Genomic DNA, 13421 nt, shown 5'->3' on the forward strand with positions numbered 1-13421 from the left:
GCTGGAGTTGTTGGTCATATGAAATGCCCCGGAGGGTTGTTCTAAGCCATAAACATGTAAAAATGCCCTCTGCGAGTTTAACAAGAACTCAGAACTGAGTGGATTCCTCAGCTTTTCGGGTTAAATATTGACTCATACAACCTCCCTAATTTCTGACCAGCCCCCCCCCCCCCCCCCCCCCAAAACCCCCATGTGCACTGTGCACAAGGGCACTCACACTCACACGTGCGCATGCACACTCCGTGCCGTTGCCTGTATTGTGCAAACATGTCATTATGTGTATTTCTCATCAAACCAGTCTCTCTTCAAACAAGTCCAAGAAACCGACATCTGAGTAACAGGACAACAAAGACGGTGTCAAAGAGGTGGAACTCGGGAAAACAAAAGCGAATGGCAATCCAGCTGCCGAGGAGGGAAGTGCGCTTTAAAAAGCACCCCGCACACCCCGAGGACCGATGTCTGCTGTCAACCTTGGTGGCGTACGTACCTAAAGAGAGTCTCGCGCGTGCACAGGCATAACTCTGAGGATTATGGCCCCCTCTGTGAGCGGTAGCGGGCTACCCAGCGGCGCCCAGGTGTTCACCACCATGCCTGAAATCCTCTTCATACCGGAGTTCGTAAGTAAACAGTCAGGACGTGGTAACTGGACGCGTGGGGCTGCAGCCCACGGGCAGGGAGCCAGTGTCAGTCACGCTCCAGCACCTGAGCAGGCGCGCGGGGGAAACGGCTCCGTGATGAGATGATTAAGTGCTCAGCCTCTTGCTGTCTGGAGTTGGCTCGGGGCTCAGGGCTGAGTGGACTGTGGGAGGTGGAGGATCGGTGATGTGTGAGGAGCTCTGGAAACGGGACTAGGGAGGACTAAAAAAACAAGACCTTACACCAGGGCACTATGGTCATTACTGTGTACTCTAGAAGCAAGATTCTCAGGTCTAGATTGAACCTAAGCCTAATATGAGGCATAGTGTTTGAGTTTAAGACTAGATGCAGTCTATCCTGCCCTGTGTGTACAGATAATTCTACATGAAAGTGCCATTTCAATGAAGTAGTTGATTAATATGTCCCTTAATGACTTCTACTATTTTACAAGCTAGACAGTCAAACAAATGCACATTACTATCAACCGTTTTATTTATTGATTATTTATCAATAAATATAAATCAATTAATATTTGAAATAAATAAAAATAAAATAAAATAGTAGAAAATTATTTTGTAAGTGTAAATCTGATATTTAATCTTGAACACTCAGAGGAGAGGGATTTATGTACAAAGTTTCAGTGAAATATACCAGTAGAATATAAAAGTGGAGTTCTATTTATCTAAGGTTTAATTGCCTGGTTTGTGACTGAAGTGGCTATTCAGGAATCCAACATTAAAAACAAATTTTCTTGATCACCATTTCAATAGCACCTTTTTGTTTAGCACATGGCAACAAGTTTTCTATCTTGAGAAACTAGAAATGTATTGATAAAGTATTTTGCATGCATGTGATCCCGACACACCTAAGTGAGGGTTGATGATGCTGGCATTTCATGTCGGGTTACTTCCTCTTTTATGTGCAACATTTCTGTTATTATTGGAAAAAAACAACAGCTAACTATATGTAGCTAGAAAAATTATATAAATATATATCAAATAATATCCTGTTAATATTAATTTTCACTGGAAAAGCTACTTCGTCTGAGTCTTGAGTGGGTGTTTGTTTTGAATGCCACCCCTCAGCCATCTCTCTCCACCACTGTTGTCAGTTCAGCTTCTCGTGCAGACGTGACCGTGACCGTGAATATGGAGGATTATGGGAAGTTTTGATGGTTGGGCTGGTGGTTCAAACACTGCAGTGTTGCTGGACCTTCTGGGTTGAAAGAAATTAAGAACATAAGTGTTCAGTCAACATGCGGTCAGAAATTAGCCATGCATAAAGACAGATACAACTTTTGAATGGCAACTGACGGGATTACTGTCTGTACTTTATGCAAACACCCCTGTAACTTTAGTATTGTATTTGCAATGGCAGTGGATTGTTAGCGACTATTGTCTCTACATTCTCTCTCAGTCAAGAATCTCAGACATCAGGCTGTCGCTAGTACAACACGTATTATATTACAATACATACACATGCATAATGTCATATCTGAAGTCTAGATTGGCCAACCTGAAATGCAATACTATCACCATGACTGAAATGCGTTATGAAACCAAGACCATATCAAGCAGCATGAGTGATCTAGCAGAAATGCCAGAACAGGTGATAGAGGTTTTCTTTAGAGTGAAATCACGATCCGATTATATTGTGTACATAGTCGTTGATTGTAGTCTTTCATCATCCGCATATAAAACCTATTTGCCTTCAAGTTGCTGTTTGTGTAAGGCGGAGCCCTTTGCGTGTCAGATGCTAATATGTGCTGAAGTCTATCAGCACTCCTGCTATTGTTATATACTGTAAACAATGACAGAACTGTGTGTGCTACAGACAGAGAGACAGGGTACATTTCCACATCCGCCCTAAATGTACACCCTAACATCACATCTGCTTGTCGCAGTTCAAATACAACAGCTTTCAAAAGATTTTAAATTAAACATTTACTACCTTGTGCGATTGCTTTGGGGTAGTTTTAACTGTGCAGTCGGCTGAAACAGGTCAGATGTTTCAGGACTGTCTCTGGATACTTGGGTGACCCCAGTGCAGGCTGATTGAACTGAATCACCCTTGCAGATATTTGACGGCCTGGTGTGGACCCTGGTGGCCTCGACCCTGGTGAACCCAGCCAACCCTCTGGGGTGGGTCATGTTCGTCTCCATCTTCTGCTTCGTCTTCACCACCCTCTTCTTCTTCATTTACGTCTGCGGAGGGAACCAGAGTCCTGTCTGGATCGGCCTGGTAATCACGCTCACCTTGCACAAACCCCAAATTCCACTGTAACACGCCGAGTAACGTTGGGTCACCGTGGATTGACGACATGCACCTGCATAATGAATATGATGAAGGTTCGTACAGAATAGCTGCACAGTGTGAATACAAACAAAGGAAGTGCAGTGTAATCTCTGTATTACACTGAAAGTCATGGATTATTGGCCTATAAAAGTAAAGCAGCACTGTGCGGCCATGAGACGAAGGCTGGAGACTGTTGCTCTAGAAACAGGGATATCTGGTAGGAAGAGAAGCCCCTTCACAAGCATCTGAGTTTGCCTGTCTCTCTCAAACACAAACGTAATGAGTAAGTGGAAAGCCAGTTTTAGTCCCCAACACCAACAACCATCACAACAATAAACATTGCAAAGACTAGGCCAAGAACAGGTTGGGTGTATCTAAAAACAAACAGAAGTTGAGCGCCCACGAGGCACGTTTTGAGATGTCAAAGGTCAGCCAGGTTTGTTGAGCACTAGCGCTGAAGGGTCTGCTCCACGAGCTCCTCGTTTCTCTCCGGCGTACAGTGGGACGTCAGGAAGTGCCATGGCCAGGTATCGGCTGGTGTGTGACGAGCTCCTCTCTCTCTCTCTCTTGTCTTCTCCGCAGGACGTGGCCTATCACTTAGTCGCCGTGATGTTCCAGCTGAGCGCTGCGGTAACTCTGGCCCAGACCACTCTGGACAACAAGAAAGTGGTTGATTTAAATTTGCTATCCTTCAAAACCTACCAGGAGGACATTGCAGCCGTGGTACGTGGTACTAATTGTTAATGTCTTATGGCTTTTCATTTCAGCTTATGTTACACACAACCTTTTAAATGAATATAGAGGATAACGAGTTAAATTAAGCACATGCGAGATCTCTGTATGTGATGTTATGTTTGTGCTAATGACGTCATTTCTGCTGCGTTTGCAGGTCATGGCGTTTGTGTCGACGCTGACGTACTTTATCCACACCATCTTCGCCATTTTCCGCTACAAATCCTCCTGAAGACCCCAAATCACCAAGTCAGAAAGCTGAAACACGAAGACGAAAACTGCAAGATCCGTCAAACATCTTTACATAAATCTCAAGCTAAATCAATAGGCAAATGAATCTTAAAATAATCTGATAGCCGACTTTATACACACACATCCAATGATCGTAATAATAGCTCAGGTCACTCTAACATACCAGCCCCTCAGATGTCACACAGAACCCCCCCCCCCCCCCCCCCCCCCCCCCGAGACTCCACCCTCGGCCCTCTGCAGACCTGTAAGCAGGAGGTGACAGACCTGTAAGCAGGAGGTGACAGACCTGTAAGCAGGAGGTGACAGACCTATGCTTCCCTCTGAAGTTAAAGTACAGTCACACTATGCGACTTGCGCTGATGGTTTGCAGGTCTGGGATCAGTTTGTAGAAATGCTTCTGCCATCCCTTTGATTTGAAGTCTGTAAATATGGCTTTACATTTTTACATTTCAAATGTTCCATATTCAGTTGAAAATATTGGCGTTTTTTTTTTTTGTTTTGTTTTTTTTTTTTTTTTTGTCTGGAGTGACATTATACTGAATAAATATATTTTATACATTTATTTGACTTGGTTTGACTACTTTTGTTTTTTTATTGAAGAAAAAGATAAAGAGATGCATACTTTCACCAAGAGAAAGTCAATACTGGAAACACGACTACGATTATTATTATGGACGTGAAGGTGCTAGCTAAGTGCGTGTAAGGAATCGGCTTCACCTGCGCGCAACCCGCCCGCGCATGTTGCGCGCCCGCGCCCGCGCCCGGGAGCGCACGGTAACTGTGAACGCCTCCAGCAGCGCAGCCGGGCGCATTCCGCCACACCACGCCCTGCCTACACCGGGTTCACTTTACACTCGTCCGCAGAAAGCGGTGGTGCCGGACACTGTTATTTGCAAGGTGTGCCCAGAAGCGAAGTTTGGCCGAGGCAGGGCAGGTTTTTCCGGTCTGTGCGTGAGCGTTGATAAGAGCCACCCGCAGGTCCGTTAACTCACTCCAGGAGCGAGCATGGCAGCCGCTACGGCGCAGGCGATGGGGAACCTGCCCAGCGGTATCGGGATCTGTACGACCGCTCCGGACATGCTCTTCGTGCCTGAACTGGTGAGATAACGGAACCTGCACTATGAGAGAGAGAAGAGACCGCAATATGCGTTGGGACGATGGAGGTTATTTAATGGTTCTTTGGCAACTTTAATTAAACTTTTGGAATGAGAAAAATAAGAGCTTTTAATAAATTTATCCGTATTTTAAACTTCTAACAGGATTTGGTAGCTACATCACGTGTATGTTGTTAAATGGTACTCACTATAATAAAGAAAACGAGTTATTGCACTCAGAAGACCAGAGGAAAGTGTTGGGTCAGTCCGAGCGGTCCGAGCGCACTGGTCCGGCACCTTTACGGCGGCTCCTGGGTTAATGCAGGGGGCGAAACCACCGTGACGGAAATAAAGCGCTTGGCCAGATACACTCGCCTAGTTATTCATTAATATAATAACAATGGTCGCATTTAATTGTCTCAAAATGTTATTTTTTTATATTTTAGTGATTTTCGTGGCTTTGTTTGTGTTAGAAACAGTCGAATGTAGTTTGAAGGCATGTATCAGTAACAGAACAGTAACTGAAAGGTGTGTGTGTGTGTGTGTGTGTGTGTGTGTGTGTGTGTGAGTGAGAGAGAGAGAGAGAGAGAGAGAAGAAAGTAGAGAGTAGAAGATTTTTTGCAAAATTGTAAAGTAAAAACGAAGTATGTTGAGCAGCGTTCTGTTCCAGCTTTTAAGGAAAACGTGGTTAAAATATGAGAGACTTTTTGTGGTAATGTAACTTTGTGTAACAATCATACAGACATCTGAAAATATATACAACGTTCACTATTTTGTTTCAAAATCATATATAGCAAGCTAAAAAGGCAGAGGATAAAATATCAATTTTCCTGGTTTAGAAGCCAGAAGTATATTTTCAGGCTGAGCAAATCATAGCCAATTGTTCATATGTTCATATTTTCAATCATTCTTTTAAATGGCTCCTGGTCTGTTGCGTTTGAAATTTGCCATAGTTTCAAGCTAGTGCTGTAAACAATACAGTCTGTTTTTAAGTGTTGGGCACTCTCAAATGTTCAGACTGTTCTTCATGTCATAAACGCATTCAAGTAAATAATCTTAAAGCATTCCTCACCATAGCACTTATCTAAAGTAGCTTTTCAGAAGGGTGTCTCCGGGCTCCTCCCCTGTGGGAACAGTAAAAACAGAGTAAAGACCATGATCAAAGGTGGAGTAGCCCTTGTGCATACAACATAATTCTTCTCATAATTCTTTCTAAGTCCTCTCTTGTCTAAAATACAAGAGTATCAAATTGAGAGATTCTCACACTTAATGGGTCACTACAGAAGCACATCGCTGCTTCATTTCTATAGGAGACTTGATCACAACATAGATGGACATTAATAGTGGGCCTCGAAGTTTAATATGACTATTATCTCTAGTGCTTACATCAGTGACCTTCTTCTTAATTCTTGTAACACTAATCACTCACAAGATGGTTGTTCAGTCTGAACCTGACAGAGACTTTCATGTACTGTTGGGAATGATGGGAAACCTCTTTGTATGCACTGAAAGCTGTTTGTGTAGGTTTCAGTACATGAATAATTAGGCTGCAAAGATGAATTTTTAAAGAACATGAAAATGGCACAATGTTGCAGAATACAGAAAATGTGATGTGTATAAATGTATTTTAATATTAATAGAATACATTTTTCAAAGACATAAAATATTCTCAGCCCAGACTGATGCAGTGTAAAGGCAGGGGAAAAGGGATTGTGACTTATAAAACACATTCCATAGGTTGCTTTTGCATGAAAAAAGTTAGAAAGATTAATATTCATTTTTATTAGGCTAGACCTTTTTTGATATGTTTAGGGTTTTGGTATATTAATTTCTATTTGCCCTTTCTTGCTGAAGTTTGCATTTTGTTGCGGTTTCTTCATGGGGACGGCTATAAGCACAAGAACATTTTAAGCAATAAACTAAACGGTATCAGTTTGGGGACGAGTGGGTTGCAGGACCTGATGACTGTAGATACAGAACAGATCACTAATTGCTTCCTTGAGTCCTTGTTGAAAGGTCATCCTGACCCCTGGTTCGTTTAGAAAGCTGAGCAAGCTTGTTTGCTTACTGGAGAAGGTGCATGCAGTAGGGGCATGTGGGTTCGCCCGCTTTGGGTTGTTAGTTGACAAATGCACTCTAGGCAAGAATTGTGTCTTTGCATGCAGTAAAGTAACAAATTACCATGTGTGTGTGTGTGTGTGTGTGTGTGCGCGCGCATGTATGTGTGAGGGGCGTTGCAGGTGTTTGGTGGACTGGTGTGGATTCTGGTGGCCTCCACGGAAGTGAAGCCGGTGATCCCCCAGGGGTGGGTGATGTTTGTGTCTGTCTTCTGCTTCGTCATGACTGCGATCTGGCTCGTCATCTTCATCTGCGGAGTCCATAAGAACAAAACCAGCTGGGTCATCGCGGTGAGCTGGACGCACTCTGTGTGCATGTGTGTGTGAGTTGGATCTTTAAATGAGTAAGTCACGGCATACGTAAACAAAAGGTTTAAAGGACACATGCAAATGCCTTTAGTTGCTATTGAGTATGAGTCTTGAATGAAAGCTTCATGTATTAGGAAGAGTGATATTTCTGCTTGGAGTGACTGAATTGCTCAAATGAAGCTCAACTCTGTGTGTGTGTGTAGGACTTTATATATCACCTCATCGCAGCGTTTTTCTACTTCGGTGCATCTGTGCCCCTCGCTGTAGTAACAATTGACATGAAAAATACCACCGCTGTCCCCGAGAGTGACATGTTCCGCTACTACCAGATCGACATTGCAGCAGTGGTGAGAGTCTGAGCAGTACACACACACACACACACACACACACACACACACACACACACACGCCTTCCAGATGTGATTCTCTGATTGATTGATCTGTTCATATTGGTTTTATGCACCAAGTAACAATCCAGGGCAGTTTAAACAGCAAAGATCACATTACCTTTACCATGCCCTATTACCTCCAGTTACTGTTACCACCCTATATACCTGTTCTACATCACTGTTACCACCCTCTACACCTGCTCTACATCACTGTCACTGTTACCACCCTCTACATCTGCTCTACATCACTGTTACTGTTACCACCCTCTACACCTGCTCTACATCACTGTTACCACCCTCTACATCTGCTCTACATCACTGTTACCACCCTCTACATCTGCTCTACATCACTGTTACTGTTACCACCCTCTACATCTGCTCTACATCACTGTTACTGTTACCACCCTCTACATCACTGTTAACATTTCCACCCTCTACACCTGCTCTACATCACTGTTACTGTTACCACCCTCTACACCTGCTCTACATCACTGTTACCACCCTCTACACCTGCTCTACATCACTGTTACCACCCTCTACACCTGCTCTACATCACTGTTACTGTTACCACCCTCTACACCTGCTCTACATCACTGTTACCACCCTCTACACCTGCTCTACATCACTGTTACTGTTACCACCCTCTACACCTGCTCTACATCACTGTTACTGTTACCACCCACTACATCTGCTCTACATCACTGTTACTGTTACCACCCACTACATCTGCTCTACATCACTGTTATCACCCTCTACACCTGCTCTCCAGGTGCTAATGTGCTGTAGAGGAGGTGTTGATGTGTATGGTGTAGGGGAGGTGGAGGTGTTGATGTGGTGGTGTAGGTGTTGATGTGTATGGTGTAGGGGAGGTGGAGGTGTTGATGTGTATGGTGCAGGGGAGGTGGAGGTGTTGATGTGTATGGTGTAGGGGAGGTGTTGATGTGTATGGTGTAGGGGTGGTGGAGGTGTTGATGTGTATGGTGTAGGGGTGGTGGAGGTGTTGATGTGTATGGTGTAGGGGAGGTGGAGGTGTTGATGTGGTGGTGTAGGTGTTGATGTGTATGGTGCAGGGGAGGTGGAGGTGTTGATGTGTATGGTGCAGGAGGAGTTCTGGTCTGAGTCTCCATGTCTCTGCTCCTCCAGGTCTTCTCCTACATTACCACCCTGTTGTACTTCGTTCACTTCATCCTGTCTGCCATCCGATGGAAGTCCTTCTGAGTGTTGCATCATGGGGGATCACGGTGGAATACGTGGATTATCAAACCACTGGAAACGAAGAATTACCACCGGCACCAAATCAGACAAGAACAGTGGACTGAAAGAGAGATTTCAGACTCTCTCCATCACTGCTCACATTTGTAGTTTAGAGATATCGTCTAGGAGTCCAATCAAAGGTTTTCTGTAATTTGACACGATTTCAGGGTTAAACATTTCTAAGTCTTAGCCGTTTCATATTTAATAAAAATGTAACTTTTGAAGTTTTTATAACTTGGGAAGTTTTGGAGGAAGAACAAGTATGCATAAAAATTCCTTTGTGCCTTTAGGAAATCAACATTTTGTACATTTGCAACATTACATTATGAATTTATGGAACGTTTTAATAAAAGCTGTGTTAACCATGAGTGTCCCGACTGTGTCATGGTGGAACGTGAGACGCCCCGAGTTTAAGTCTCGATTACTACATATGTAACACGGAGATGCGTTTAAAAGGCGTCGGCAGAGTATCGTCCATTTTGATCGCTTTCGATTGTTGCTCCCCTCTCGTGCACACGCACACCCACGCGCACACATTCACACACACTATATAAATATTTTATGAACTATCTTTGCGACTCATGTCCTGATAATATGGCTGATCCATTACTTATTTAGCATGGAGACACACACCTCCACTAAATTGCACAATTTGACCGTGTATTAAGTAACCAGGCGTGTTTTCCCAGAAGGCACGCTGAAGTCACGGAGACACGGTGCTGTGGAGGAATGGTGTGAGGAGCAGAGAGTCCAGATCCACTCTGGGTGTACAGTGTAACACTTTACACTACTGTTCACGTTGAATAAGTAATAAAAACACCCGTTGACCACACGTCTGCTAAAGGCACGTGCATTTGGTCGCCTCTGTGAATCATCACAGGAGCGTCCACAACTGCATTAGATCTGCATTAAATGAACAAATTAGAAAAATGAGGGTTTATGTTGTACACTAAACCCCCCAAGCCAAAACCAGAAGACATACCAGAGATGCTTTCAAAACATTTATTGGGTTCTTTGCGATCACAACCAGTCACAAATGTGTGAGCCTACAGCCACGTTGCTGAACGCAGTGCTGTGACCGGCCCCTGACTCCTGACCACACAAAGTTGGCTTGGGATGAAGAGCCAGTGTGTGAGGGCGAAATACAGGATTGTGTGTGCGCGCGTGTGTGTGTGTGTGTGTGTGTGTGCTCAGTTCTGCCTATGTGGCGTTGGGCTTTGTTCTTTGAAAGAGCTCCACGCAGCTCATCACCAGATGGTCCTCTTCACACCGGCCCACACCGAGCGCTTCATGCCCTGGGCGGCCTGCACGTCGGGCCAGTGGAGCTTGGTGTTGGGCACCTCGTCCTCCACCTCCGGGTCGTCCCGGGTGCCCTGCGTGGGCCGGGCCACCACGAAGGGAAGCACACCCTGCTCCTCACGGAACTCCACCACGTTTAGCTTCTTCCTGTCGGCCAGAGCCTGGTGCGTCTCCTGCAGACCCAAAAGACTACGTTAAAAACAAAACACGCACACACAAACCTCCTGACATCTTGATCTTTACCGACAGACCTTAATGTATAGTAAGAGAACCCACATCCAGACTGGTGCACGTCCCCATATGAACATGATGTTGGGTGCATGAAGCCTGATACCACGGCCTGTATGAAATGCTGAAATCAGACACCCGGGCAGCACTGATGACCTCCCACCGCACACCCTTCCCTCCGCGCACACACACACACACACACACACACACACACACACACACACACACAATCTCACAAATGATCCATCACCTCTGGCCACACCTTGAGGAACACCTGGCACAGCTGTAATTCGAACCTAATTCTCCATACATTAGTATCACCACTACTCCAAGCAGTTATTTCACTAAATCTCCACTTGGAGATTTCTGAAAATCAATAGACAAACATTCACTACAGGATCTCCCCCGACATCCTGCTCAACAGGACAGTAGCAGGACTGTTAAAACCTTGTTTCATATAGACAATTATGCAAATGATGCAGGCTAATGAGGACATATGCGTTTGTATATTCATGCTGCTCTTGTTCAATGAGTGGCAGCACTCATGCTGATTGGACATTAAATGGCTGCTTGGCCTATCTCCTTCTTCCCCTCCGTTATGGTTCATAGTGTCATTTGCATAAACGCAGCACAAAGTCATTAGGTAAACAGGAGGCGGGAAGGACGATGGACGTGTCGCCCGTCAGAAGAGGAGACTGGGAGTGGACGCAGGAGAGGAAAAGACAAGAGAGACAAAGAGAGGAGAAGAAAGGAGAGAGAAAGAGAGAAAGAGAGGGACAAAGGACCTGGCGTCCCGCTGCCATGAAATTCTGCCCAACCGTCAGTTGTCCAATTTGCTGAATGCTGCGTTTGTCATATTGTAAGTGGCGCTAATGAGATCCAGAGAGGTTACACCACCTGGGAGGAGCTGGCGGATGTTCAGATATCTGCTTACAATCTGGTGAGCTCCTCAAAAAACATATCCAATTTGTTCCATATATGATAACGATAAAAAAAATGCTTTTCAACTGAGAAATGATTTAGAAACAGCTGGGAGATGATTAAAACACGTGTGAGCCTGCAGTCGAGTGTGTGTGGTGGTTTGTTGCCAAATGCTCCTGGATCAACCTCGATCATATCAGACCGTCTTGGGCCCAGAACACCACGTATTCCTTAAATGTGAATGTGCAACTTCGTTAGACACTGATGAAGGACCTTCTGTCTTGAACATCTCATTGATCTTATTCTGATCTGCCCCTCAGCTGGTTGATCAAACCTATATTAGCTGCTGGTCGTGCTGCGTAAAACATCTGTGCGACGTCCATCTTCCGTCTTTATTTGAAGCTTCGGGCAGACGGTCTTACCCAGAGTGCCTTGCACACGTTGATCAGCAGACAGCGTGTGCTCCCTGAGAACCTGCTCTACCGGACCAGCTTACACGAAATTGAGGCATAAAAAAAAGCAACAATACAACCTGTATGACTGTATGATGACTAATGTGGCGTCATCTGATTAGCCATGAGTGTGCAGATCTCCACGGCCATGGAGGAAGGTCTCACCTGACTGACCAGTCCTTGGAAGAGGGCCTTGGTGAGGTTCAGCAGGTTCACAGAACCCTCAACTTTGGCATACATGTCTTCAATGCCAATCAGTTTACATATGGTAATCACAGCCCTGTGACAGTGAAGACCGTAACCTGCACACACACACACACACACACACACACACACACACACACACACACACACACACAGACAGACAGAGGAAGATGGAGGGAGAGACAGACACACGTCTAGATTACCCTACATAATGCACTGAGATTATGGATTATACTAGTAATGTGGAAGTGTTGTTGTGCTTTTAAACACCTGTGAATGATGAGCTTGTAGTTTTAATGATTAAACTGTCTGGTGGCAAAGAACTCTAGAATGTGTGTGTGTGTGGAGTATTTCCTGCGTGTGAGTCTGTTTGTTCACATGTTTTACCCTTGTTTTGTTTCTTCATGCGGAGGGTGGTTCTTTTGAAGGTGGACTCGATGTCGTGGTAAACTAGAGCAAGAGGGAGATGCGGATTAATTAACAGAAAAAAGTGATACGTACGAACTCAGACGTACGAACACACACACATGTGCTCACGCACGCACGCACGCACACACACACACACAGGGCTGCCATCACACCTACACGTGTCTCACTTCCTTGGTTTTTCTCACCCCCCCACTTTTGTTTAAAGTAAAACAAAAAAGGTACAAGATTCCAGGTGAGCAGATAAGGTATTCCAGGTAAGTGTATTTTAATAAGAGATTTTCAAAATTGTAGAGAAGGACAAAATTGTAAAGGAGGTTTCCAGAGAAATTAATTTTCCACAAAATAGAAACTGGTTCGTTTTATTTCATACTCTTACACAGCTGAAGGACTCCGTCTGTCTGTCTGTCTCTGTCTCAATCAGGTGACAGAGGTGAAATTGTATTAGTCATTCTTCAACAATAGAAACAAGAGAACACAATAAGATAACGTATTTTGACCTTCAGAGGTCAGTGAACTGCTTAAAAAAATATATAGACTGAAAATGTCTTCATCTACAATTAGGGCAACAATCAAAATGTTCCAGTCAACGACAACTGAAACCTGCCCTTGACTTTAATTTGCCCCCCTTCAGAGTGCGGGGGGCGGGGGGGTGTAAGACAGGCGGAAAAAACCCCAAGGATCCCTGATGGAGACGTACAAGAAAAGCAGCATCTTGGGGTCACCAAATCTCCAGAACTACCATCGGACTCCATCTCCATGCCAAGAGATTCTTGCAGAGATAACGCCTTTCACCAAGCCCCACCCACACCT

General features: G+C 44.7%; 3 protein-coding genes and 1 long non-coding RNA gene across 4 annotated transcripts in view; 2 read left to right on the forward strand and 2 right to left on the reverse strand.

The window, feature by feature from the left end:
- Positions 1 to 243: 243 nt before the first annotated feature.
- LOC143493571 (myelin and lymphocyte protein-like) lies at positions 244 to 3960 on the forward strand. The gene is made up of 4 exons (XM_076992080.1): positions 244 to 617; positions 2713 to 2877; positions 3514 to 3654; positions 3821 to 3960. Exons 1-4 carry the CDS (start codon positions 531 to 533, stop codon positions 3893 to 3895), a joined length of 468 nt encoding a protein of 155 aa, XP_076848195.1. The 5' UTR covers positions 244 to 530; the 3' UTR covers positions 3896 to 3960.
- Positions 1218 to 3991, reverse strand: LOC143493572 (uncharacterized). Its single transcript, XR_013125522.1, has 3 exons — positions 3851 to 3991; positions 2587 to 3582; positions 1218 to 1851 (listed from the first exon to the last, which is right to left on the reverse strand). It is a non-coding gene; the product is annotated as an uncharacterized LOC143493572 (long non-coding RNA).
- A 689-nt stretch (positions 3992 to 4680) lies between these two features.
- On the forward strand, positions 4681 to 9446 carry LOC143493570 (myelin and lymphocyte protein-like). The gene is made up of 4 exons (XM_076992079.1): positions 4681 to 5013; positions 7250 to 7417; positions 7639 to 7782; positions 8968 to 9446. The coding sequence occupies exons 1-4, from the start codon at positions 4921 to 4923 to the stop codon at positions 9040 to 9042; spliced, it is 480 nt and encodes a 159-aa protein (XP_076848194.1). The 5' UTR covers positions 4681 to 4920; the 3' UTR covers positions 9043 to 9446.
- A 620-nt stretch (positions 9447 to 10066) lies between these two features.
- The window catches only part of mrps5 (mitochondrial ribosomal protein S5), a 20383-nt gene continuing 17028 nt past the window's right edge, over positions 10067 to 13421 (reverse strand). Inside the window, exons 9-11 of the mRNA XM_076992093.1 lie at positions 12570 to 12632; positions 12144 to 12280; positions 10067 to 10550 (exon numbers count right to left, since the gene is read on the reverse strand). Of these exons, the coding sequence (XP_076848208.1) occupies positions 10326 to 10550; positions 12144 to 12280; positions 12570 to 12632 (425 nt within the window). The 3' untranslated portion in view covers positions 10067 to 10325. The remainder of the gene's footprint in view (positions 10551 to 12143; positions 12281 to 12569; positions 12633 to 13421) is intronic.

This window comes from Brachyhypopomus gauderio, unplaced genomic scaffold (genome assembly GCF_052324685.1).
Source record: "Brachyhypopomus gauderio isolate BG-103 unplaced genomic scaffold, BGAUD_0.2 sc89, whole genome shotgun sequence".
NCBI lineage: Eukaryota > Metazoa > Chordata > Actinopteri > Gymnotiformes > Hypopomidae > Brachyhypopomus > Brachyhypopomus gauderio.